This window comes from Bufo bufo, chromosome 3 (genome assembly GCF_905171765.1).
Source record: "Bufo bufo chromosome 3, aBufBuf1.1, whole genome shotgun sequence".
NCBI lineage: Eukaryota > Metazoa > Chordata > Amphibia > Anura > Bufonidae > Bufo > Bufo bufo.
The window spans coordinates 36,855,867-36,880,579 of NC_053391.1; the positions used below are offsets into that span (position 1 = coordinate 36,855,867).

General features: G+C 53.1%; 1 protein-coding gene across 1 annotated transcript in view; it reads left to right on the forward strand.

Annotated features, from left to right (window-relative positions):
* BRWD1 (bromodomain and WD repeat domain containing 1) overlaps positions 1-24,713 on the forward strand; it is a 149,604-nt gene that overhangs the window by 115,143 nt on the left and 9,748 nt on the right. The window contains exons 35-37 of the mRNA XM_040423088.1: positions 21,124-21,276; positions 21,379-21,542; positions 21,651-21,892. Coding sequence (XP_040279022.1) covers positions 21,124-21,276; positions 21,379-21,542; positions 21,651-21,892 — 559 coding nt within the window. The remainder of the gene's footprint in view (positions 1-21,123; positions 21,277-21,378; positions 21,543-21,650; positions 21,893-24,713) is intronic.

The following is a 24,713-nucleotide window of genomic DNA, read 5'->3' on the forward strand; positions in this document are numbered from 1 at the left end:
GTCAGTATTAAAATCCCAAACAACCCCTTTAAAGTCATTTAGTAAGGCTTTCTCGCTTATATTATTGGGGGACACAGACCATGGGTATAGCTGCTTGCTGCCACTAGGCTGAAAACTGTTAGCTCCTCCCCCGCCAGCTATACCCCCTCCGGCCAGGAGAGAGCCTTCAGTTTTGTTTTTTTTTGAATCACATCTTTTTTTATTGAGCATTTACAATGTAAATACACTGTTTGTACAGATCATAAGCAGATATGATACACAGACATAGCTTTCATAAGGCTGACAGCAGACAGGTTACCAAACCGTAATTAGCACTCAAATTTCCACCCACCCCACTTTAGCACAAAAGTTGCAAAGAAACAATATTAAACATTTCTATTCAGACGTCGAAACGACAACCATGGTTCCCATAGTTTCTCAAATTCTGATGGGCATCCACGCTTCTGGTACACCACTCGCTCATAACTTAACATCGTATCAACTGTACCTAAGAATTCGCCTAGGATTGGCGGCGCTGTCTGTATCCAATGTAAGGCAATTAACTTTCTAGCAACATATAACACTCTACCTATTGCTGTTTTATGTACCTGACTAGTGGCCAGTTCAGAGACATAACCCAACACACACACTCTAGGGTCAGGCGGTATCCGTACCTCATATGCGTCCTGTATAGCCATTTCCCAGTATCTCCCTAGCTTCTCGCACTTCCACATCATGTGCATCAAGTCCGCAGATTCTACAGAGCACCTTGGACATTCAGCCGAAAGGTCTAAAACCTATGCGGAACAAAAAAAACGGTGTCTTGTGGACCCTGTGGACTATAAACAGTTGCGAGAGTTTACGTCCTTCACTCAAGGAAGAGAGAGGTATCGCCTCCAGTATGTCAGACCATTGGTCATCTGTTCGCCTACATCTTTTTCCCACTTACCCCTAGCCGCCAGCGGATGTAATAGTAAAAACATATCGAGCAGCAGCTTGTATATACAGGAGATCATACCTCTCTTCGCCCCTTTGGACAGAATCTGGTGCAATGCGATATCCCTCCCTGCCACCACAGTCGGACCCCTAAATGTGGAGTTGTATGCGTGTCTCACCTGAAGGTACTTATAAAAGTGGGTCCTAGGCAACTCATATACTTCTTGCAGCCTGGCGAAGGACATGAAATTTTTATCTTCCAGAAGGTGGCCTAATCTCATGATACCCTTCCTTTTCCATGCTCCAAAATCAGACAAAGAGAGAAACTCCGGCAGCACGGGATTGTCCCACAGTGGAGTGTATTCCGTATTGCCGACAACACCTCTTAGCTGCTTAACCCTGTTCCATGCGGACTGCATCAAGTATCCCAGATCCCCCATCGGACCACTTTTCCCGGCCCCCCCCCTCTCCAGGAGCAACATTAGGTCACTAGACGACAATCAATGAGCAAACAGCTGACATGTCACCTCACTCGGCTCCGGGTCCATCCACCCTTTAAAGTCTTGGCATTGTGCAGCCAGGAAGTACACCCAGGGGTTCGGCACTGCAAGGCCCCCTTCTGTTTTAGGATATTGCAACGTTTCAAGTTTAATTCTCTGTTGCCCCTTGCGCCATATGAGCTCCCTGAAGGTAGCATTAATCTGATCAAATTTAGACTGCGACAGCCAGACCGGGGAATTGTGTAAGACATAGAGTAGCTGGGCATCAACACCATTTTAATAAGATTCGCTCTTCCCGCCACCGACAGGTACAGTTTACACCATGCCTTGACTTTATTCCTAAATTTAATAACCAGCGGGTCAAAGTTAAGGCGCTCAAAGTCCCGAATTCTAGGGGATACATGAATACCCAAGTACTTAAAGGTTGCTACGCATGGGATATTTCTTTCTCGCACTGTCTGCGACTGCACTTGTCCATCAAGCAGCATAATTGCCGATTTACCCCAATTTATAGTCAAACCCGACAAGGCACCGAAGCGATCAATAATTGTCATAGCCGCTGCCAGGGATGGACCAGTGTCCCCTAGCAAAAGCAAAGTATCGTCCGCATACATCGCCACTTTATTGTTAACTGCTCCATATTGGAACCCCCGAATGTCTAACGACCTGCGAATCGCTGCAGCCAACGGCTCAATCGCAACTGCAAATAACAGAGGCGACAACGGGCACCCCTGTCTAGTACCCCGGCCCAGACAGAACTTGGGGGACACCCCACCATTCGCCCTAATACATGCTTTGGGACTAGAATACAACACTCGGACCCAGGATATGTACTCCTCTCCAAATCCCATATGCGCCATAACTCTCCACAGGAATCGCCACTCGATGCTGTCAAAGGCCTTGGCCGCGTCTAAAGAAAGGATAGCTCTATCTCCAACATTTTCAGCTGGGAGTTGAATACTGGCAAACACCCTTCTTACATTGATTGACGTAGATTTCTGAGGCATGAAGCCAGTCTGATCAGAGTGTATGATAGACAAAATCACTTTAGACAGACGCGTGGCCAATACCTTCGCAAGCAACTTAACATCAGTGGATAGCAAAGAGATCGGTCTATATGAGTCCGGGAGAGAGTGATCCTTGTCCGGCTTAGGAATGACGACAATGAGCGCCTCCTGCATAGACGGAGGCAACACCCCCCCCTCTCTAGAATAATTGAATACCCTCAAAAGTTCCGGGAGCAGCACTTCCGCAAAGGTCTTATATACTTCCGCCGGAAGCCCATCTAAACCTGGCGCCTTGTTGTTAGCCATCGCACCCAGTGCCGCCCTCATTTCTTCTAACTCAATCGGCTCCTCTAACCGCATACTATCTTCCCTTGACAGCTTAGGGAGATTCAATGTATTCAAAAAGGCGTCAATCTCCTCATCTGAACATGACACCTTAGAAGTATACCGAGAGGAATAAAAATTGTTCAGTATATTTAAGATGTTTTCAGTATCACGCCTCAAGACGCCATTGGAATCTATCAGGCCAGTAATACATTGCGAACCTTGCTGAGCTTTCGCTATAATCGAGAGCATATGACCTACACTCTCCCCTTCAGTAAAAAACTGTTGCTTGTAAAAGAGCCGTTTCCTCTCCGCTACCTCCAAGAGGTGACATCTCAGCTCCTCCTGCCTAGTCTTTAAAGCATTGCTTGTTAGGTTAGATGGGTTCAGCACAAAGGCTTCCTCTGCTAGCTTCATATTATTATGTTTCTGTAGATCGAGCTCTCTAGATTTAGATTTAATCCGACTGACTGTTTTAATTAGGGAGCCCCTGAGGAAGGCCTTCATCGCTTTCCAAACAACTATCGATGATGCAGTCCCCTCATTTATGCGAAAATATTCCCTAAGGGATTGAAGCGTATCAGACGTATCACCCATCAGTGTTAGCCAGGAGCCTTCAGTTTTTAGCTTAGTGTCGTAGGAGGCAGACCCCTGTTATTCTTATTTCCATAGCATCATCACGACGGCATACAAGGAGATTGACCCCTGACCTCTGTAGGGGCAGGAACAGAGAAAGGTTAAATACCCTCCTCCCACCACCAACACCAGTGTTTCCTGTCCCTACAGAGGACAGGGCAGAGAAAGGTCTCCCTGTATGCAGGGAGATGAAGCTAAGGAAACTTGTCTCTTTTTTTCTTATTTTTTAGTTACCTTAGAAAAATCGCCGGCACCCTGCAGGCGTCCCCCTGCCCTCCCACGGTCTGGTACTAACGCTGGGCAGGGGGTGTGGGGCTCTATCTCGTCCCGGTAATTCCGGGGCCTGTTCCCTCGGCGCAGACTCCCTCCTGGCCTACTGAGGCTGCAGCTGGGTTGCGCGCCGGCGCCTGAGGCGCATAGTTATGACGTCACGGCCGACGTCCGGGAAGTGACGTGGACGGCGTTCAGCGTGGAGCCAGGCTTAAAGCTGAGGCCGGAACTCTAGGGAGACGCTTCCAAGGATCGGTCCCCCTATTTGCGGAACCCTTACCTGCCAGGAAGAGGACGAAGTATCCGGTACTATGTCTGGGACAGAGCGGTCCCCTAGAGCTGAACCGACGCTGCCTCCATCTGTGAGTCCCCTTCGGGGGTATTATAAGTAGTGGGTCAGGGAGTCTTCTTGATCCCCCTCTCCTGCTGTAGAAGAGTGAGGGGGGGGGGGGGGTAGAGTGAGAGAGAGAGAGTTTAAACACCAGTTTTTACTGTGGGTTTTGTCTCTGCTTGGGGGAAGCTCGCCTCCCCCACGCCCCCCCCCCCCCCCCTCCCCATCTCTCTCGCGCGCTCTCTCTCTCTCTCTCTCTCTAGTTGTCCATTCCCTTATAGCTGCCTTCTCCTTTCTTTTAGGTATCTAAAGAAACCCCAAAGAAGATCAGGAAATCCCTCAAATGTGTCTCCTGTAGTGGCAGACTTCCTGACAACTATCCCAAAAAATTGTGCAAGCATTGTATATCTAATATTGTACGGGATGAAGCACCCTCTAAAAGAGGAATTGAAATCTATGATTCAGGAAGAGATTCGTTCATCTTTGGCCCACCTGTCCACTAATCCCCCCGATTTGCCGCAACCTAAGAGAAAGCGGGTTAGATCTCCATCCCCTTCTGACCTAGAAGTTATAGCAGACGAGAGTGTCCACTCCGTCAGGTCATGGGAAGAGGGGGAAAGAGTCTCTGATTCGGACTCAGTGGATAATGGTCGTAGATATTACTTTTCTACTGAAGATATGTCCGACCTATTGAGGGCGGTCAGGTCTACCATGGGAGTGGAGGAGGTACAACGTACCCATTCTGTACAAGAAGAAATGTTTGGGGGTTTGACAGTTAAAAAAACTTGTGTATTCCCCATTAATGAGAGTATTAAAGATATGGTCCTTGATGAATGGGCAGACCCAGAAAGACTAGGCTAGGAGTCTCGGCTTCGTTCAAAAATAGATTGCTATTTGATCCTGAGGAGTCTAAAATTTTCAATCAGATCCCCTAAATAGATGTACAAGTCGCTAAAGTGAACAAAAAGACATCCCTTCCATTTGAGGATGCCTCCCAACTTAAGGATTCGATGGATCGTAAAGCGGACAATCTTCTCAGGAAATCCTGGGAGGCGTCCATGTTTAATATTAAAACCAATATTGCGGCTACCTCAGTCGCCAGATCCATGTATCTTTGGTTGGGAGAATTGGAAACCCATATAAAAGATAAAACATCTAGGGAGGAAATTCTCAATTCTCTCCCTCTCTTAAAATCCGCCACGGCCTTCCTGGCGGATGCCTCAGCCGAGTCAGTCCGATTCTCCGCCAGAGATGCGGCACTTTCCAACGCAGCCAGAAGAGCCCTTTGGATGAAGTGCTGGTCTGGTGACAAGACATTTAAATTAAAGCTCTGCTCTATACCCTTTTCTGGAGAATATGTGTTTGGCCCGGTCCTAGATAAAATTCTAGAGAAGGCCGCAGACAAAAAGAAGGGGTTTCCGGAAGATCGTCCATTCAGACGTCGGTATCCTTTTCGCTCCTCCTCGAATCAAGAGAAAAGCTACAGGGGGAAAGGGAAATCGGGGCGCTGGAGTTATCCAAAACGGGGAAGAGGAAGAGGCCAATCCTCCTCCCACCAAAGATCCTCCGATAAGCAATGACGCTGGAGTGGGGGGAAGACTCTCAAAGTTCCTGGGGACATGGGAATCTATTTCCCAGAATCCCTGGATCTCCAAGGTAGTCGGCGCAGGCTATCAAATAGAGTGGTCTTCAAGACCCCCAAACAAATTTTCACTGACACGGTTCCAAACAAACCTTTGGCAAGGAGTCCAGAAACTTCATCAGATGAATGTAATCTCACCAGTTCCGCCTCCAGAAAGAGGCAGGGGTTACTATTCAACTTTATTTCTAATCAAGAAAAAAGAAGGCACATTTCAGACTATCATAAACCTGAAACCATTAAACAAGTTTATTCGTTATCAGAAATTCAGGATGAAAACCCTGGCATCTACAATCCCACTGCTAAGCAAAGACGTCTTCATGTGCACAATAGACCTTCGAGACGCTTATTACCACATTCCCATTCACACCAATTCACAAAGTTTTCTCCGGTTTGCAATCCAGGATATATCAGAGAACATCTATCACTTCCAGTTCAGAGCCCTTCCCTTCGGGATTTCATCAGCCCCGAGAATATTTACCAAGGTAGTGGTAGAGATGGTCACCTTCGTCCGGAGGAAGGGACTTATGATAATTCCTTATTTGGACGATTTCCTTCTGATCAGCGAAGACTTCAGCCAAATCAATTCAAATCCGAGGTACTTTCTCTCCATCCTAGACAATCTCGGGTGGATCGTGAACAAAGAAAAGTCCGTCCTTACCCCCTCAAGGGAAGTTCGGTTCTTGGGCATGATTCTGGACTCCCGAAAGCAAGCGGTATTCCTACCTCTAGAAAAAATATCGGTTCTTCAACAAAAGGTCAGATCCTTTCAGAAAAGAAGATCTTGCTCTATCAGAGAGGCGATGAGTATGCTAGGTCTGCTAACATCTTGTATTCCGGCAGTCCCCTGGTGTCAAATACACTTCAGACCTCTTCAGTCCTGGATCCTGAGTGTCTGGAACAGGTGCCAATCCTCTCTAGATCATCAAGTGGTTCCGCCAACCCGGATACTGCAGTCCCTAAATTGGTGGAAAAACAACGGAAACTTATCCCGGGGAACTCCCTGGCAGAAAACTCCCCAAGTACAGGTAGTAACAGACGCAAGTCTGTCCGGCTGGGGCGCAAAGGTGGGGGATCATCTATTCCAGGGCACTTGGCCAAATTCAATCAGATCCCAGTCATCAAATTTCAGGGAACTGAGAGCAGTCTGGGAGGCGTTGAAGGTAGCAGAGAGAATGCTGTGTCATCATCACATAAAGGTGCTATCAGACAACACTACGGCCATTGACTACCTTTCCTATCAAGGGGGAACACGGTCAACAACCCTCCAAGCACTGACAACAAAAATCTTTGCATGGGCAGAGCAGAAGGTGGCCTCTATATCGGCAGTTCATCTGAAAGGAATACTAAATCAGGAAGCGGATTTTCTCAGCCGCCACAGCATCGATCATACAGAATGGTCCCTAAGCCCAGAAATATTCAGGCTAGTGGTGAGGAAGTGGGGGATGCCCGACGTGGACCTGTTTGCCACCAGGGCAAACTCAAAGGTGGAGACATTCTGTTCTCTAAACCCCAGGGACAGACCTCATTCTTTAGACGCCTTCGCCATCCATTGGCATTGGAAACTGTGCTATGCTTTCCCTCCACTTCCCTTAATTCCGAAGGTGATACAAAAAATTCACCAGGACAAGGCCACGGTAATTGTGATCGCTCCCCTATGGCCAAAGAGAAGTTGGTTCTCATCTCTCCAGAAATACTCCCTCCAGGATCCGTGGCCCCTTCCTGTGCGGGGGGATCTACTCCAGCAGGGTCCGGTTCTGCACCCAAATCCGCAGTTTTTGAAATTGGCAGCTTGGATCCTGAGTCCCAAACCCTGAAACTTCAGGGCCTGTCGGACAAAGTTATTACTACTTTGAAAGCCTCCAGAAAGAATATAACGTCAGCAATCTACCTTAAGATCTGGAAACGTTTCTGTTCCTTGAGTGGGGACAAATCTCCACATTTGCATAAACCCAACATCCGAAAAATTCTGGATTTCCTACAGCAAGGTCTAGACCTGGGACTTAGACCCTCTACCCTGAAGGTCCAGATCTCAGCCCTAAGTTGTTTCTTTGACCAAGATATAGCTAGCCATCGTTGGATCAAAAGATTCATTAGGGCAGCGACGAGGCTCCGCCCAACGATCACCGCCTGTGTCCCTTCCTGGGATTTGAACATCGTTCTTACAGGCCTTACTCTACCACCTTTTGAGCCCATGTCCGACTGTCCAATAAAATTGTCCCTGAAGACGGCCTTCCTAATTGCAATAACTTCGGCCCGCAGAGTAGGAGAGTTGCAAGCTCTATCGATCAGGGAACCCTACCTTCGTATTCTAGATGATAGAATTATTCTCCGACTGGACCCTGGTTTTCTCCCTAAAGTTGTATCCAATTTTCATCGGAAGTTACCCTACCTTCTTTTTGTCAACACCCTTCTAATGACAAAGAATTCTCATTTCACTCTCTGGACGTTAGACGGGCAGTCCTAAACTATATCGCTGTGACGGAAAAGTTTAGAAAATCCGACAACTTGCTAGTTCTCTTTGGAGGAAGATTTAAGGGCCAAAAAGCCTCCCGTTCCACTATAGCTAGATGGCTCAAAGAAACCATTAGTCTGTGTTACCAAATACAAAATCTTACATGTCCAGTCAACATTAAGGCCCATTCCACTAGGGCCATGTCTTCCTCTCAGGCAGAGAGAGCTGGGGCTTCTCTGGGGGAAATCTGTCGTGCTGCCACTTGGTCCAGCATCCATACTTTTATAAAGCACTATCGCCTGGATCTTTCCAGATCATCTGATCTGTCCTTTGGACGGAAAGTCCTCCAGGCTGTAGCCCCCCCTTAACTGATATATTTTTTATATCTCCTTGTATGCCGTCGTGATGATGCTATGGAAAAACCAGAATTAGTCTTACCGGTAATTCTGTTTCCATGAGATCATCATGATGGCACGTTATTCCCTCCCTATGATTTAAAAAACATTTTTGGACCTAGAGGGTCTCTAGAAGGTATGAAGTAATACCTTTTTTCACTGTTTGCCACCACCGGGTTACTATGTGTGATTTTGGAAGCACTGGTGTTGGTGGTGGGAGGAGAGTATTTAACCTTTCTCTGTTCCTGCCCCTACAGAGGTCAGGGGTCAATCTCCTTGTATGCTGTCGTGATGATCTCATGGAAACAGAATTACCGGTAAGACTAATTCCGTTTTTTTATTTTTATTTTCTTCTTTGTCGTCTTCTGCCCCCCACAAGAAGACAAAGTGGACCAGGAGGGCTTGACCTTCCTGCTCCCCCCAGCCATGGGGCCACCTATTCCTGCCCTCAAACCCAGTCCCTGTCACTTGTGCCAGGGACTGAAGAGGTGGCACCGCTGGTACATATCAGATGGGTGAAGAACACAGATGAAGGCAGGTAAGTATGCCTGTCTGTGTTCTGTGTACTTAGGGGCTGGACTCTCTAACGGTGATTGTACCTGGGGACCTTCTGCAGGTCACCGCCGGCACGGGGGGAAGTTAATCAGGCGTCGTTACACTGAACAGCGGGAGCGGAAGGTTTTCAGAGTTACCTATGTGGCTGCTTCTACTCGGCCTCAGCGATCGTGGACGGCGGCGCTGCGCTTTCCGCCGCCCTCCCCCTCTTGTTCTGACCCTGGGAGACATCTCCCATTCATACATTGCCTTGGCCGGGACCCCTTCTCCTCCGGATCCCGCCAACGCGGGGGGGCGGAGCTTGGCGCCATCGGTCCGTTTTTCCGCCGGGTGGCTGGAGGGGGTTGGACCTAATTTTCCCACCACGCTTCCCTTCCTGCCTGCTCCAGACAGAAGTTCATCGCCCGTGCGCATGTTTCCAGCCTGAGAGGAACGTCTTCTCGCTGCAGACCGCCGCATCCTGCCCCTGGGGACACGTTCCAGCAAGGGTTAAACTGCTCCACTCTGGTAGGACCAGCGCTGCTCCCCTCCTCTGTACCCCCTGTGGCCCCCTGGCTCAGGTCTATCTAAGATCTCCCAATCCACCCTTTCCTTAATGATTCGCTTGGTGGAGACGTACTCACCTGCGCAACCTGCTCTCTCCCAGGGTGCACCATCCAGGAGCAGACACCCCAGCAAGCGTCCCTCGGATGCATCGCCGCCTTCTCCTCCCCCCGGTTCGCTGTCCAGGGCGTCCTCGTTGGTTGGGGACCCTTCGTCCGGAGGAGAACTCGCCGAGTCGGACACGGATCTGGATCCGGACCGCTCGTCCCAGATGGCCGCCTTAGTGGACAGTCTGGTCTCTGCAATCCGGGACACCTTTCAACTTCAAGAGGAGGGCCCCTCTTCCAGTCACCAGGGAGTTTCTTTCCTGCGTAACAAGCAGGCTCCCAAGTCATTCCCGGTACATGACGACTTTTCCATTCTCACCGCTAAAGCGTGGGAACAGCCAGGTTCACGTTTCCTGATCCCCAAGCGGCTGGATCTTCTTTATCCGTTCCCCCCGGATTGGGTGGGTAAGTGGTCTTCCCCTCTAAAAGTGGACCCGCCGGTGGCTCGCCTGGCCAAGAACACCACTATTCCGGTTGCGGTTCGGCACTCCGTCCCATTTTCGCTTCAGCGTGGGTGGCTAAGGCGGTTTCTGAATGGGCCCTGCGCTTACGTCAGGATTTAGACTCGGACCTTTCCGCGGCTCTGGACACGGGCTCCATGGTCGCGCAGTCCTCCGCCTTTGCCGTCTCCATTCGGCGGTAACTCTGGTTAAAGGCCTGGCAGGCCGATTCTTCTTCCAAGCATTCCATTCTCTCCCTTCCTTTCGCTGGTTCTCGTCTTTTTGGGCCCAAACTTGACAAAATTATTTCTGAGGCCACGGGTGGCAAAAGCACCCATCTTCCGCAGCCCAAACCCAAGCGCCCTTCCTGACCGCGTCCTTCCGCGCCTCACCAGTCCTTTCGCCGCTTCACGGGTGTCCGCATTCAAGCCACAGCCCGCCTGCCGTTCCCGAGTGCAGCCTCATCGCTCTTCCTCTGGCAAGCAATCCCCAGCATGAAAGTGTGCCCCCACCTTCCTGGGTGGGGGGTCGGCTCCTTAATTTTCAGGAGGTTTGGCAGGCCCATATCTCAGACACCTGGGCGCTCGAGGTGGTCACTTTGGGCTACAAGTTGGAGTTCAAATCCATGCCTCCAAACCATTTTTTTCTGTCCCGTCCCCCCAGGGAGCCATCTCGTGCGGGAGCCTTCTTTCAAGCGGTTCAAGATCTGCTGGTCAGGGGAGTCATCTCCCCCGTTCCGGCGAGGGAGCGGTTTTCCGGTTTTTACAACAACCTCTTCATTGTGCCCAAGAAGGAGGGTGTGGTCTGCCCGGTGTTGGACCTCAAGATGGTAAACCGTTACCTTCGAGTGCGCCGTTTTCGCATGTAGTCTCTTAGCTCCGTGATAGCTTTTATGGCGCAAGGGGAATGGCTAACTTCCGTGGATATCCAGGACGCCTACCTGCACGTCCCCATCGCGATCGCCCACCAGCGTTTTTTGCGCTTCGCGGTCCACTCGGACCACTACCAGTTCGTCGCCCTGCCATTTGGCCGAGGGTGTTTACCAAGGTGCTCGCTCCGCTTATGGGCCTCCTTCGCTCCAGAGGCATCACCTTGATTCCGTACCTGGACGACATTCTCATCAAAGCGTCGTCATTCCGGCAGTGCGAGAAGAGTCTGCAGATCATCTTGGACACTCTCGCCTGCTTTGGGTGGATAGTGAACCTTCGGAAATCCTCCCTGGTTTCGTCCACTCGGATTCGGTTCCTCGGTATGATTCTGGACTCCGGGACAGCTCGGGTGCGTCTTCAAGCGGACAAGGTGAAGGACCTTCGCAGAGCGGTGCTCCGGTTGCTTCGGCAGCGCACAGTCTCCATCCGGACTTGTATGCGGGTGTTGGGCCTTATGGTGGCCTCGTTCGAGGCGGTGCCATTCGCTCAATTTCACACCTGGTCTTTTCAGCGAGCGATCCTCTCGACCTGGGACAAGTCCCAGGAGTCCTTGGATCGTCTGTTTTCCCTTTCTCAACAGGTTCGGTCGGACCTCCAATGGTGGCTCTCCACAACTCACCCGGAGATGGGGGAAGTCTTTCCTTCCGATCAGATGGATGGTCATTACGACCGACGCCAGTCTTCAGGGTTGGGGAGGAGTCTTCGGCACTCGGACTGCCCAGGGCGTATGGTCTCCGGAGTCCAGACTATCCATCAATGTCTTGGAGCTTTGTGCTATTTTTCTCTCACTGCGCCATTGGTCTCTCTTGCGGGGCCTTGATGTCCGAGTCCAGTCGGACAATGCCCCAGCGGTGGCGTATGTCAACCATCAGGGGGGGACTCGCAGCTCAAGGATCCTCAGGTGGGCGGAGGCCCATGTTCCGGCCCTGTCGGCGGTCCACATTCCCGGCGTTGTCAATTGGACGGCAGATTTCCTGAGCCGGACGACGGTAGACCCCGGGGAATGGTCTCTCCATCCGGAAGTATTCTACGCTCTGTCATCGCTGCCGGACGTGGATCTGATGGCCTCCAGCCTCAATCACAGGCTTCCGTGCTACTTCGCCCGCGCAAGGGATCGCGCAGCTTGCGGAGTGGACACGCTCGTGGTGCCGTGGGATGGATTCACGTTCCTCTGTCTTTCCACCGTTGTCCCTTCTGCCTCGGATTCTCCACAGGATCAAGTGGGAGGGCGTTCAGACTAGGGGTGGGCGATATGGCCTAAAATCTATATTGCGATATAATTTTAAGCATGTGCGATATGCGAAATATATTGCGATATATTGTTTTCTATATGGGGAGGGTGTTTAAACTTTTTTTTTTTTTTACTTTTTATTTAATAACTATTAGCCTCCTTAAGGGCTAGAACCCTTGTCATATTCACCCTAATAGAGCTCTATTAGGGTGAATAGGACTTTACACTCTCCCTGCTGCCCTGTGCTTTGTGCACACAACGGCAGGGAGCTGACCATGGCAGCCAGCCTCTCATGTGCCCCCCAGCCTCTCATGTGCCCCCCAGCCTCTCATGTGCCCCCCAGCCTCTCATGTGCCCCCCAGCCTCTCATGTGCCCCCCAGCCTCTGATCTGCCCCCCCAGCCTCTGATCTGCCCCCCCCAGCCTCTGATCTGCCCCCCCAGCCTCTGATCTGCCCCCCCCCAGCCTCTGATCTGCCCCCCCAGCCTCTGATCTGCCCCCTCTGGTAACTCAAACCCACCCCCCCTCCCTCCCAGTATTAATCATTGGTGGCAGTGGCCACAGGGTCCCCCCCCCCCCCCTATCATTGGTGGCAGTGGGCAGGTCCGATCAGAGTCCCAGCAGTGTAATGCTGGGGCTCCGATCGGTTACCATGGCAGCCAGGACGCTACTGAAGTCCTGGCTGCGATTGTATGTTAGTGAGCAGCATTATACTCACATGCGCCGTGGCCGCCGGTCGCTCCTTCTCATAGGTCTGTGCGGCGCATTGCTAATTCTATAAGCATTAGCAATGAGCCGCACAGACAGAAGAAGGAGCGCCCGGCGGCCACGGCGCACGTGAGTATAATACTGCTCACTAACATACCATCGCAACCAGGACTTCAGTAGCGTGACTCTTGGCTGCCATGGTAACCGATCGGAGCCCCAGCATTACACTGCTGGGACTCCGATCGGAACTGCCCACTGCCACCAATGATGGGGAGGAGGAGGGGGACCCTGTGGGATATGGCCGGCACATTCATTGGTGGCGCAGTGGCCACAGTCCAGTCTCTCCTCCTCTGTCCTCATTGGTGTTCAGCGGCAGCCGCGCACAGTGGGGAGGGAGGAACTCCCTTCTTCTCCAGTCTCCACTGTGCTGGCCGGCTCAGGAGAAAATAGTGCGCGCAGAGAGCGCGATCATATCGCGGTCCGGCGATATGGTGAAAATCCATATCGTGGCCCAAATTTATATCGCATATCGCCTATATCGCCTATACCGCCCACCCCTAGTTCAGACCCTGCTGATCGCTCCGGACTGGCCGCGCCGGGCCTGGTATTCGGATCTGGTCCTCCAACTAGGGGACGTTCGGTACCCGCTCCCTCTCAGACGCGATCTTCTGTCGCAAGGGCCCGTCTTCCACCCGAGTTTAGATACTCTATGTTTGACGGCGTGGCTCTTGATACCTTCCTTTTGAAGCAGCAGGGTTTTTCCGATGCAGTGGTTAGGACGTTCATTCGGGCCAGGAAACCTACCTCTTCCAGGATCTATTATAGAACCTGGAAATCCTTCCTTCGTTTCTGTAAGGAGCGGGACCTATCTCCCAGATCCTTCTCCCTGCCGGTCGTTTTAGCCTTCCTTTAGTCCGGACTGGAACTGGGCATGGCGCTCAGCTCCTTGAAGGGCCAGGTGTCGGCCCTTTCCATTTTCTTTCAGCGATCCTTGGCGGGACTGGGTCCTGTTAGGACCTTCCTTCAGGGTGTTGCGCACTCCGCTTCGCCTTACCAGCCCCCGCTTCATCCATGGGATCTCAAATTGGTATTGGGGGTTCTGCAAGCTTCTCCTTTCGAACCCTTGCGGGAGGCTTCCCTCCGCCTGCTGTCCTGGAAAGTGGCCTTCCTGGTGGCCATCACATCCATACGAAGGGTTTCAGAGTTGGCAGCTCTGTCATGCCGTGATCCATTCCTAGTCTTTAATTAGGACAAGGTGGTCCTCCGTCCGGTCTCTTTTTTGCCCAAGGTAGTGTCGGCTTTTCACCTCAATGAGGACATTGTCCTGCCGTCCTTTTGCCCTGGGCCCTCCCATCCGAGAGAGGTGTCGTTACACCGTCTGGATGTGGTGCGGGCTCTGCAGATTTACCTTTCTCGCCCATATTCCTTGGGGGACACAGGAAACCATGGGTATAGCTCTGCTCTCTAGGAGGCGTGACACTAAGTGAAAGCTGTAAGCCCCTCCTCCATCAGCTATACCCTTCAGCCTGGAGAAGAGACTGCCAGTTTTTGCTTAGTGTCCAAGGAGGCAAGACACCCCCTGCTTATGCAGGGTTGTTTTCCTATGATTTTTTTATTTTTGCGTTATTTGTTGTTTTTAATTCGATTTTTTTCTACCTACAGGGACAACAGAGGCGCATTAGACCCCTCTGTTTCTCCCGGGGTTGAGTTGCGCCAGTGCCGGTAATTCCGCACTGCCGCCTCCCCCACAGAAGACAAGGTGGACCAGGGCAGCCTCGCTCCCCTGCGTCCCGCCAGCTCAGGGTCGTCCGCACGCCAAGTCCCTCCCCCGGCTTCCTGCCACTGCGGTGCCAGGAGCTGAAGGGGCGACCCCCGCTGGATGGACTGAGGGCGAAGACAGCGTATGGTGAGAGTGGCTGCTCCAGCCTCCCCTTCCTCCCTCCCACCGCTGCTACAGGCCTCCTGGGCTCCCATGGCCACTGCTACATCCCCCTTGGCCACTGCTACATGGCCACTGCTACATCGTGCGACCAATCCCCCCACCCCCCCCGGGCATATCGGGACCGTTACCGGGCAGGGGAGTTTATCTGGGCAAGTCCTTGGCAGGGACGCTGCCTACAGGGGACGGCAGCAGAAAAAAAAAAAAAAAAAAAGCAAGCCGTCTGCCACATCCAGGCGCGGCGGGGGCCGCTTACTTGGCGTGAACGGCGCCATTTCAGGCCGGCACTTCATCATCCTTGGGGGTTAAAATCATTTTGCCGCGCGCGCGCGGCCTGCTTCTTCTTCAGCGCGGCAGAGGGGGGGCGGAGCTTCCTACATGCGCTCTGCTACTTCCGGTTTCATCGGGCTCCACTTCTCAGTGCTGCGTGGAATCCTCTCTGCCGTGCGATCCTGAAGCCATTCATCTCCGTGCTGCTGCCTCTCCTCCACAGCCTCCTCAGTCTGTTCCCCTTACCGCTGCCACTTGCATCATCCGGGTCTGGTAGGACTGTTAACCCCCTCCGTGCCACCACTTTTCTTGGGGTCTCCCACTTTAAGTGCAACATCTTTTTTTCCACCATGTCAGACCCTTCTGCAGCCGCCAAGCCTTGGTACCATGCCTGTACTGCTTGTAGGGAACCCTTTCCCCGGGGGCAGTCTGATCCGCACTGTACTGCATGCCGAGCTCCACCGCAGCCTCAGTCGCCCGCTGTGTCGCTCCCTGCTTCCTCTGACCCGCCTGACTGGGCTAGATCCCTGTCCCAGGCCGTGGAAAGCCTCACTCATGTCGTGGGCCGCCTAATAGACAGGCCACCTACCCCGCAGGACGCCTCTCTGACTGTCGCGCCCTCCGGGTCCACTGCTTCTGCCGCTGCAGCGGGTTCACTCTCTCTTAGTGACCCCTCCCGAGCTAGGCACTCTCAGAAGCGTATTAGAGTAGAGCGAGCCTCCTCCTCTGAGGCCTCACTCTCCCCGCCACGCGTGCGCACCCAGACGAGCCTCTCCTCTCCAAAGGATTCGCTCTCTGAAGGTGAATTGGCGGTTTCAGATTTGGAAATGGACTCGGCCCTGCCGTCCAAGCTTGCCTCAGCGATGGGTCAGCTCATCTCTGATATTTGTGACACCTTTAAGGTGCAGGATGATCCCCCTAGCTCTGACGCAGCTAGCGTCTCCTTTATCAGACCCAGGCAGGCCTCAAAAGTCTTTCCAATCCACTCTGATTTCTCCTCTGTGGTGTCTAAGGCTTGCTCTCGCCCGGACGCCCGTTTTGTCAGCCCCAAGAAGCTGGACATTTGCTATCCCTTTCCAGCCGATGTCGTGGCCACATGGTCTTCCCCACCCAAGGTGGACCCCCCTGTGGCCCGGCTGTCAAAGAACACGGCCATCCCTGTTCCCGACGGGTCCTCTCTTCAGTCAGCGGAGGACCGTCGCATGGAGACCCTTTCCAAGGGCATTTTTGCTGCCTCCGGTTCTGCTCTCAGACCGGTTTTTGCCTCTGCTTGGGCAGGGAAAGCAATCTCTGCTTGGGGTGCGCAGCTGGAACAGGAGTTGGACTCGGACGTCCCCATCCAGGACCTACGTTCCTTGGCCCAGCTTATTATTCGGGCCGGGAATTTTGTTTGTGAGGCCTCCCTTGATGCGGGAGCCCTTATTGCACGCTCCTCCGCCCTGGCAGTTTCCGTCAGGAGGGAGCTCTGGCTGAAGGTTTGGAAAGCGGACGCTGCCTCCAAACGTTCCTTGGCGGGGCTACCGTTTGCGGGTTCCCGCCTTTTCGGGGTCCGCCTAGACGAACTTATTTCGGAGGCCACGGGTGGTAAAAGCACCCATCTTCCTCAACCCCAAGCAAGGGACGCCCCCCGCGGACGCCCTGGTGCGTCTCGTTTTCGGTCCTCCCGCAGGGCCTCTGGGGCTCCCACCACAGCTGCCGCTTCGGCTCCTCCCCAGGACAAGCGTAGGAAGCCGTTTTTTCGGGCCCAGCCCTCCTGGCGCCAGCCGCAGGCTGCCCGCACACCCGCAGCAAAGCAGTCCTCTGCCTGAAGGCGCGCCCCCACCCACCCGGGTGGGGGGCCGGCTCCTCCTTTTCAGGGACGTCTGGATGGCTCACGTCTCCGACGCCTGGGCCCTCGAAATTGTGTCCTCCGGATACAAAATCGAATTTGCATCCTTCCCTCCAGATCGGTTCTTTCGCTCCCGCCCGCCGCGGGACCCGAAAAGCGCGGCTGCGTTCTCCGCGGCCGTTCAAGCCTTACTGGACAGGGGGGTGATTACCCCCGTTCCTCTAGAGGAAAGGTTCCAAGGGTTCTACTCGAACCTCTTTGTAGTTCCCAAGAAGGGAGGTTCGGTGCGGCCCATTTTGGACCTCAAAAAGCTCAACCGTTTTCTCCTCCTTCGACGCTTTCGGATGGAGTCCCTCCGTTCCGCGGTGGCTTCCCTGGAGCAGGGAGATTTCATGTCTTCCATCGATATACAGGATGCCTACCTCCATGTTCCGGTAGCCCGGTGTCACCATCGCTTCCTCCGATTTGCCGTGGGGGACCTCCACTTCCAGTTTGTCGCCCTTCCCTTTGGGCTGGCAACTGCCCCCCGGGTGTTCACCAAGGTCCTGGCCCCGGTTTTGGCCTTACTCCGTTCCAGGGGTGTTTTTCTGCTACCGTACTTGGACGATATCCTCATCAAGGCTCCGTCCCTTTCTCAAGCGGTTGCCAGCGTGGATCTCACTCTAGAGACTCTGGCGAGGTTCGGTTGGGTCATCAACTTCCCCAAGTCCTCCCTTCCCCCCTCCAGACAGCTAGTCTTCCTGGGAATGCTTTTAGACACAGGAGCGGCGGAGGTACGTCTTCCCTCGGAAAAACGTCTGACCCTCCGTGGAGCGGTTCGGGGTCTCCTTCTCCACCGTCGACCGTCCTTCCGCTTCTGCATGCGGGTCTTGGGGCAGATGGTTGCCTGCTTCGAGGCGATCCCATTTGCGCAGTTTCACTCCCGCCCTCTCCAACGGGCGATCATCTCCTCCTGGGACAAATCGCCGGAGTCTCTGGATCATCCCTTCCGTCTATCGCCTCCGGTGCGGTCATCTCTCCGCTGGTGGTTACAGTCCCCTCTTCTGGGCAGGTCCTTTCTGCCACTCAACTGGTTGGTGGTTACAACCGATGCCAGTCTCTTGGGCTGGGGAGGCGTGTTAACTCCCCGATCCGTCCAGGGCATTTGGTCTCCATCGGAGTCCAAACTCTCGATCAATGTCCTGGAGCTGAGAGCGGCCCTTCTGTCTCTACGACACTGGACTCATCTGCTGAAGGGTCATCCTGTTCGTGTACAATCGGACAACGCCACGGCTGTGGCGTACATAAACCACCAGGGGGGCACTCGCAGCGCTGCAGCAATGCGGGAGGTCACCAGCATTCTCCGTTGGGCGGAAGCCCACGTCCCGGCCCTATCTGCAATTTTTATTCCAGGGGTGGACAATTGGGCGGCGGACTTCCTCAGTCGCACCACCGTCGACCCCGGCGAGTGGTCTCTTCACCCGGAGGTATTCGAGGCCATTTGCCTTCGTTGGGGCATACCGGACGTAGACCTCATGGCCTCAAAATTCAATCACAAGGTCCCCGCCTATCTGTCCAGGGCCAGGGATCCGGGAGCTTGCGGAGCCGACGCCCTCGTTCTTCCTTGGCGAGGCTTCGCGCGCCCATACATATTCCCTCCCATCCCTCTCCTGCCCAAGGTCCTTCGGAAGATAGCGGCGGAAGGCGTCTCGGTGATTCTGGTCGCTCCGGACTGGCCCCGCCGGTCTTGGTATGCCGACCTCATGCTGCTCTTGGCAGACGCGCCCTGGCCGCTGCCCGCCAGGGAAGATCTTCTCTCTCAGGGACCGATCTTCCACCCGCGTTTAGGGTCCCTACGTTTGACGGCGTGGTTGTTGAGACCACCGTCCTGACGCGTAGGGGTTTTTCTGCGGACGTCGTCCGCACCATGATCCGCGCCCGTAAGCCGTCCTCTTCTAGGATCTATCATAGGACCTGGAGGACCTTTTTGGGGTTCTGTGCCGATCTGGGGATTCCTCCGCTCCGCTTTTCTCTCCCCACCATTTTGTCCTTCCTGCAGAGCGGACTGGCCCAAGGGCTGGGCCTTAGTTCTTTGAAGGGTCAGGTGTCTGCGCTGTCCATTTTGTTTCAGCGCCCACTGGCCCCCCTTGGTCCTGTCAAGACCTTCCTTCAGGGCGTGGCTCACGCGGTTCCCCCGTACCGTCCTCCGGTACCGCCCTGGGACCTGAACCTGGTTCTCTCAGCGCTCCAGGCTTCCCCTTTCGAGCCTCTGCGGACGGTTTCCTTGCGACTTCTGTCCTGCAAGGTTATTTTCCTTGTAGCCGTCACCTCTCTTCGGAGGGTGTCCGAATTGGCTGCACTCTCCTGTCTGGAACCTTTCCTAGTGTTCCACCAGGACAAGGTGGTTCTTCGTCCGGTCCCTTCCTTCCTTCCTAAGGTGGTCTCCGCCTTTCATCTGAACGAGGACATCGTTCTCCCCTCTTTGTGTCCTTCCCCTTCCCACCCGCGGGAGAGGAAGCTTCATCGCCTGGACGTTGTCAGGGCGCTCAAGATTTACCTGGAAGTAACCAGCTCTTTCAGGCATACTGACTCGCTCTTTGTGGTCCCGGAAGGGTCGCGCAGAGGGATGGCGGCATCCAAAGTGGCTATCGCCCGTTTTGTCAAGATGGCTGTTACTGAGGCTTATCTCGCCAAGGGCAAGGTTCCGCCCCTTGGTGTTACCGCTCACTCCACTAGAGCAGTCGGGGCTTCCTGGGCTCAGAGGAATCGGGCTTCTACGGAGCAGATTTGCAAGGCGGCCACTTGGTCCTCCTTGCACACCTTCACCAAGTTCTACAGGGTGCATACTCATGCGTCGGCTGACGCTGCTTTAGGCCGTCTGGTGTTGCAGGCGGCAGTTGATTGATGCCTCTGGTGTTGGTTGAGTTTGTTCTGGTCCCTCCCTTCTGGGACTGCTCTGGAACGTCCCATGGTTTCCTGTGTCCCCCAAGGAATATGGGCGAGAAAAGGAGACTTTTGTATTACTTACCAGTAAAGTCTCTTTCTCGCTCTTCCTTGGGGGACACAGCACCCGCCCTTCATTTGGGTTACAGTTGTGGTTCCGGCTTGGTTGCCCCCGTTGGGGCTCGACAGTTCTTTTTCCGGTTGGTGGTTATCTTTCACTACTTGGACACGCAACTGGCAGTCTCTTCTCCAGGCTGAAGGGTATAGCTGATGGAGGAGGGGCTTACAGCTTTCACTTAGTGTCACGCCTCCTAGAGAGCAGAGCTATACCCATGGTTTCCTGTGTCCCCCAAGGAAGAGCGAGAAAGAGACTTTACTGGTAAGTAATACAAAAGTCTCCTTTTTGGCCGTGGCTCCCTTTCGGCGCACAGACGCCTTGTTCGTCCTTCGGGAGGGTTCTAGGAAGGGAATGGCAGCTTCAAAGGTGACGATCTCCTGTTGGATTCGCTCCACTATTTTGGAATGTTACCGCGTTCGGGACAGGACGCCCCCTCCGGGGATCACGGCCCACTCTGCCAGGGCACTTGGGTCCTCCTGGGCTCACTTCCACCGGGCGTCGGTGGCTCAGTTGTGTAAAGCCGCGACCTGGTCTTCCCTCCACACTTTTACAAAGTTTTACAGGGTTCACACTCTCTTCTGCAGACGCTGCTCTGGGCCACCTGGTCTTGCAGGCCGCAGTGTGATGGCTGTCACGAGGTTCTCTATCTTCTTCGCTCCGTTTTGTGTTCCGTCCCCAGGGACTGCTTTAGGACGTCCCATGGTCTGTGTCCCCCAATGATATAAGCGAGAAAACGATATTTTGTGAAACTCGCCTGTAAAATCTGTTTCTCGCTTGATTCATTGGGGGACACAGCACCCACCCCGTTTGGGTCTGTTGACCGTGGAGTTGGTTGATGTGGTTATATCCTTCTGCTTCTCCTACTGCTTTTGCACAAACTGAAGGCTCTCTCCTGGACAGAGGGGGTATAGCTGGCGGGGGAGGAGCTAACAGTTTTCAGCCTAGTGTCGCCTCCTAGTGGCAGCAAGCAGCTATACCCATGTTCTGTGTCCCCCAATGAATCAAGCGAGAAACTGATTTTACAGGTGAGTTTCACAAAATCTCGTTTTTCTTTTCTTTCAGGATTACAAGGACATTATTGAAACACCTATGGATTTTGGGACCATCAAAGAAATCCTGGCAGCCGGAAATTACAGCAGTCCTTATGACTTGTGTAGCGATATGAGATTAGTCTTCTTCAATGCAAAGCTATACACACCAAATAAAAAATCCAGGGTAAGTTCCCATGTCCTGAAACGTCGTCATTCGTGCAATACGCTTTTCTGTGCTGTACGTCTTAGAACTTATGTAGAAGCTGCATTTTTTTTTTCTGTCTAGATCTATGGTATGGTGTTAAGACTGTCAGCACTTATAGAAGAGAGGATGAAAGGCATTCTCTCTGATTACAAAGCTTCTCAGAAATCTCACACAAGTCCTAAAGATTGCCGTGTAGTGAAGAGAGCACATGTAAAAGAAATGCAGCACGAGAGAAGGTCACAGAGGTGAGAGCTGTCCTGTGTGTCATATTATGTCTGCAGTAATATACAGAAAATTCTATATCTATAGTTTCTTGGATGTCACCTTATAAACATATTTTTATCATTTTGCAGTACTATTTACAGAAAGGTCAGACAAGCAAGGCCATCAACGTCCGATGGAGCGAACCAGTGTTTCTTAGAAATCTCTTCACCACAGCCTACCTCAAGTGGAGCACTGCGCGCTCCCAGTCCCCTCAGCGTAGCCATTTTCTCTTCTAGACACCTTAATGGACAATCACCTGGCTCCTCACCCTCAAAATCCCATGCGTCAAGTAGAGAACGTGACTCCTCAGCAAGCTGCTCCATGTCGTCAGGTGAATACTTTAGATGTAGGAGATGGGAAATATAGGTTTGTTTTTATTTTAAATAGGTCACAATAAAAATCCATACACCACCTCACATGGTGAGGTCTTCTCTACCATCCTAATCACCATATCTACCATGACAGATCAGTTAGAACTGCATGTTCCTGAGATTGTTCTTGCAGCCATCTTTATTATAGTCTACGATGGAGTGACTATGCTCATTCAGGGTATCACTTGCTATCCGTTACCTCTGTGCAGGCTAAGGGTCCATTAACACATCCATAGTGTATTGCGGATCCGCAATACACCCGGCCGGCACCCCCCATAGAACTGCCTATTCTTGTCCGCAATTGCCCATATTCATTGGGGGACACAGAGACTGTGGGTATAGCTATGTCCTCTAGGAGGCGTTGACACTAGTAAAAGCTGTTAGCTCCTCCCCCTGCAGCTATACCCCCTCCAGCCTGGAGAGAGAGCTTCAGTTTTTTCTAGTGTCAATATCTCCTGAAGATTTTTTATTTTAGTTTATTTTTTTCCTTCTTTTTCAAATGGGCAAACAGGGACGCCTCGCCTCCCTGTTCTCCCGGGGTCGAGCTGCGTCAGTGCCGGTTATCCACACTGCTGCCTCCGCCACAGAAGACAAGGTGGACCAGGGCAGCCTCGCTCCCCTGCATCCCGCCAGCCAAAAGGTCACCCATCCAAGGCCCCCTTTTCCAGCGTCCTGCCACTACAGTACCAGTAGCTGAAGGGGAGACCCTGCTGGACCAGAGGAGGGGTGAAGATGGCGGCAGGAAAGAGAAGAGAAGAGAGGTGAGTACCAGGGACTAGGTGAGTATGTTTAACCCTTTGGGTTGGCCCCCCCTCCCCTGTGGTGGCAATAGTCTTGCTTTATTATAGAATTAGGGGTCTCTGCCTCAGGATATGGGGCAGATTTGCTGCTTTCATGGGGCCTCACTAGGTTCTGCCAATCATGACTGCAGACAGGATCTGAGGGCCCTCAGTTATTAGTTTTCAGCAGATCTGCGCCACACTGTTGTTGTGGCACCAGGACCCCCTCATTTCTCCTCTAGGCCGCCGGCTACGCGGTCACTTAGGGGGTTAAAAACTTCCTTGCTGCGCTCCTGCCTCGGCCGACCATGGTTATACTCCGTGGTGTCTCGCAGCTACCACCATCTAGGAAAAGGAGTTACACCCCTCTCGGGGACCGGCACCAACAAGCGCCGCTCTGGAAGGGTTAACGCCGGTATGATGCCGGCCGCCGTAGGATTTTTCAGCCAGCGATCTTTCCAGTCCGGGGTGACATTCCCCGGCCGGTGGGCGAATGCGGCGCTTCTGCTCTCTTCTCAGTCCCTCTACGCTCCGGCTGACCGACAGCTTCCGGTCGTCCGTGCGCGAACACTTTGGCCCGGCCACAGCTTCATCCACTGCGGACCGGGACCATGCACCGGTCGACAAGCAAGGAATGGAGCGGAGGAGCTCTCCCACTCCCCTATATGCGATCCGCTCATGTCTGGGCGCTTAAGGGGTTAATCGCATCTCTGGACTGGGGGTGCGCTATGGCGCGAATTCTTCCCGCCTCACTTCCCTCTCCCACATGCCGCTAAGCCCCGCCCCCGGACTTCAGACAGCTTAACCCTTTCTGGCCAGCCACCTCTGTAACCGGCACCAGCCTTCCATAGGCGAGTAATTGCACTCATCTGTGACCTTATCTCCAGTACAATGTGCCTTAACCGTTAACACAGTTAACCCCTTCCTGCCTCTCTGCCACTTGGAAATCATAGTTTAAAAAAAAAAAAAGGAAAAATGGGCGTTCATACTGCCCCCCTCATCACCGCAGGACCACCCGGTCTGTGTGGTACCAGGCTGGGCTCGTGTCCTATAGCAGACAAAGGAGGACATCTCATAGTTCCCAATCCGCCCTCCTGGGTCGTTGGTTGATTTTCCTCTACCTGCGCAGATCCAGGGATGACAGCTTGAGTATTCACAATCCACCCTCCGGGTCGTGTGGTTGATAGTTCTCCAGCACAGGACCTCTGGATTACCAATCCGCCCTCCGGGGCCGTTTTTGGTTGATATATTCTCCAGCGCACTCCAGCACAGGACCGCTTGTTCCCAATCCGTCCTCCGGGGCCCTTTGGTTGATAATTCTCCAGCGCACTCCAGTACAGGACCTCTGGTTTCCCAATCCGTCCTCCGGGGCCGTTTGGTTGATTATTCTCCACCTGCACGATCCAATGGAGAACCTCTGGAAGTTCCCACTCCACCCTTCAGGGTCGTTTGGTTGATAAGCTCCACCTACGCAATCCGGTGGATGGACCTTTTTGATTCCCACTCCACCCTCTGGGTCGTGGGTTGATATATCCCCACCAGTGTGGCCTACTCTGCCACGGGCAAATTCTGTGAGGTAGAACTGCCCGCAAGCGAGCCAGAGCAGAACATTTCTCCTCGGTCTCCTGCACACCCCCAAGGGTCCCGCTCAGACGCGCCCTTCCATCCCTGGAGAGGGGATCAGTGATTTGGGCTTCCGAGATTGCGTCCACAGTAGCCAGCAGTTCTTGTCGTTTGCATTACCCCCTTTCATAAGGTGGAGTATTTGCACCATTGCTGCATACCATACCTACTTTAAGGCATTATAACTGCTAGAGTGCTGTTGTCAGTGACGCCCGTAGGCGTTTCCCCTTCCAGAGGGGACGGAATTAATTTCCACTAGGTAGTCTCGTTATGGCATTATCACCGTTTTGGTTGTTACCGTAGGCATTACCTCTTCCTTAGGTGGAGTAATTGCATATTGCATATGCGTACCCCTCCATAAACGGCGTAATCTCTCTAC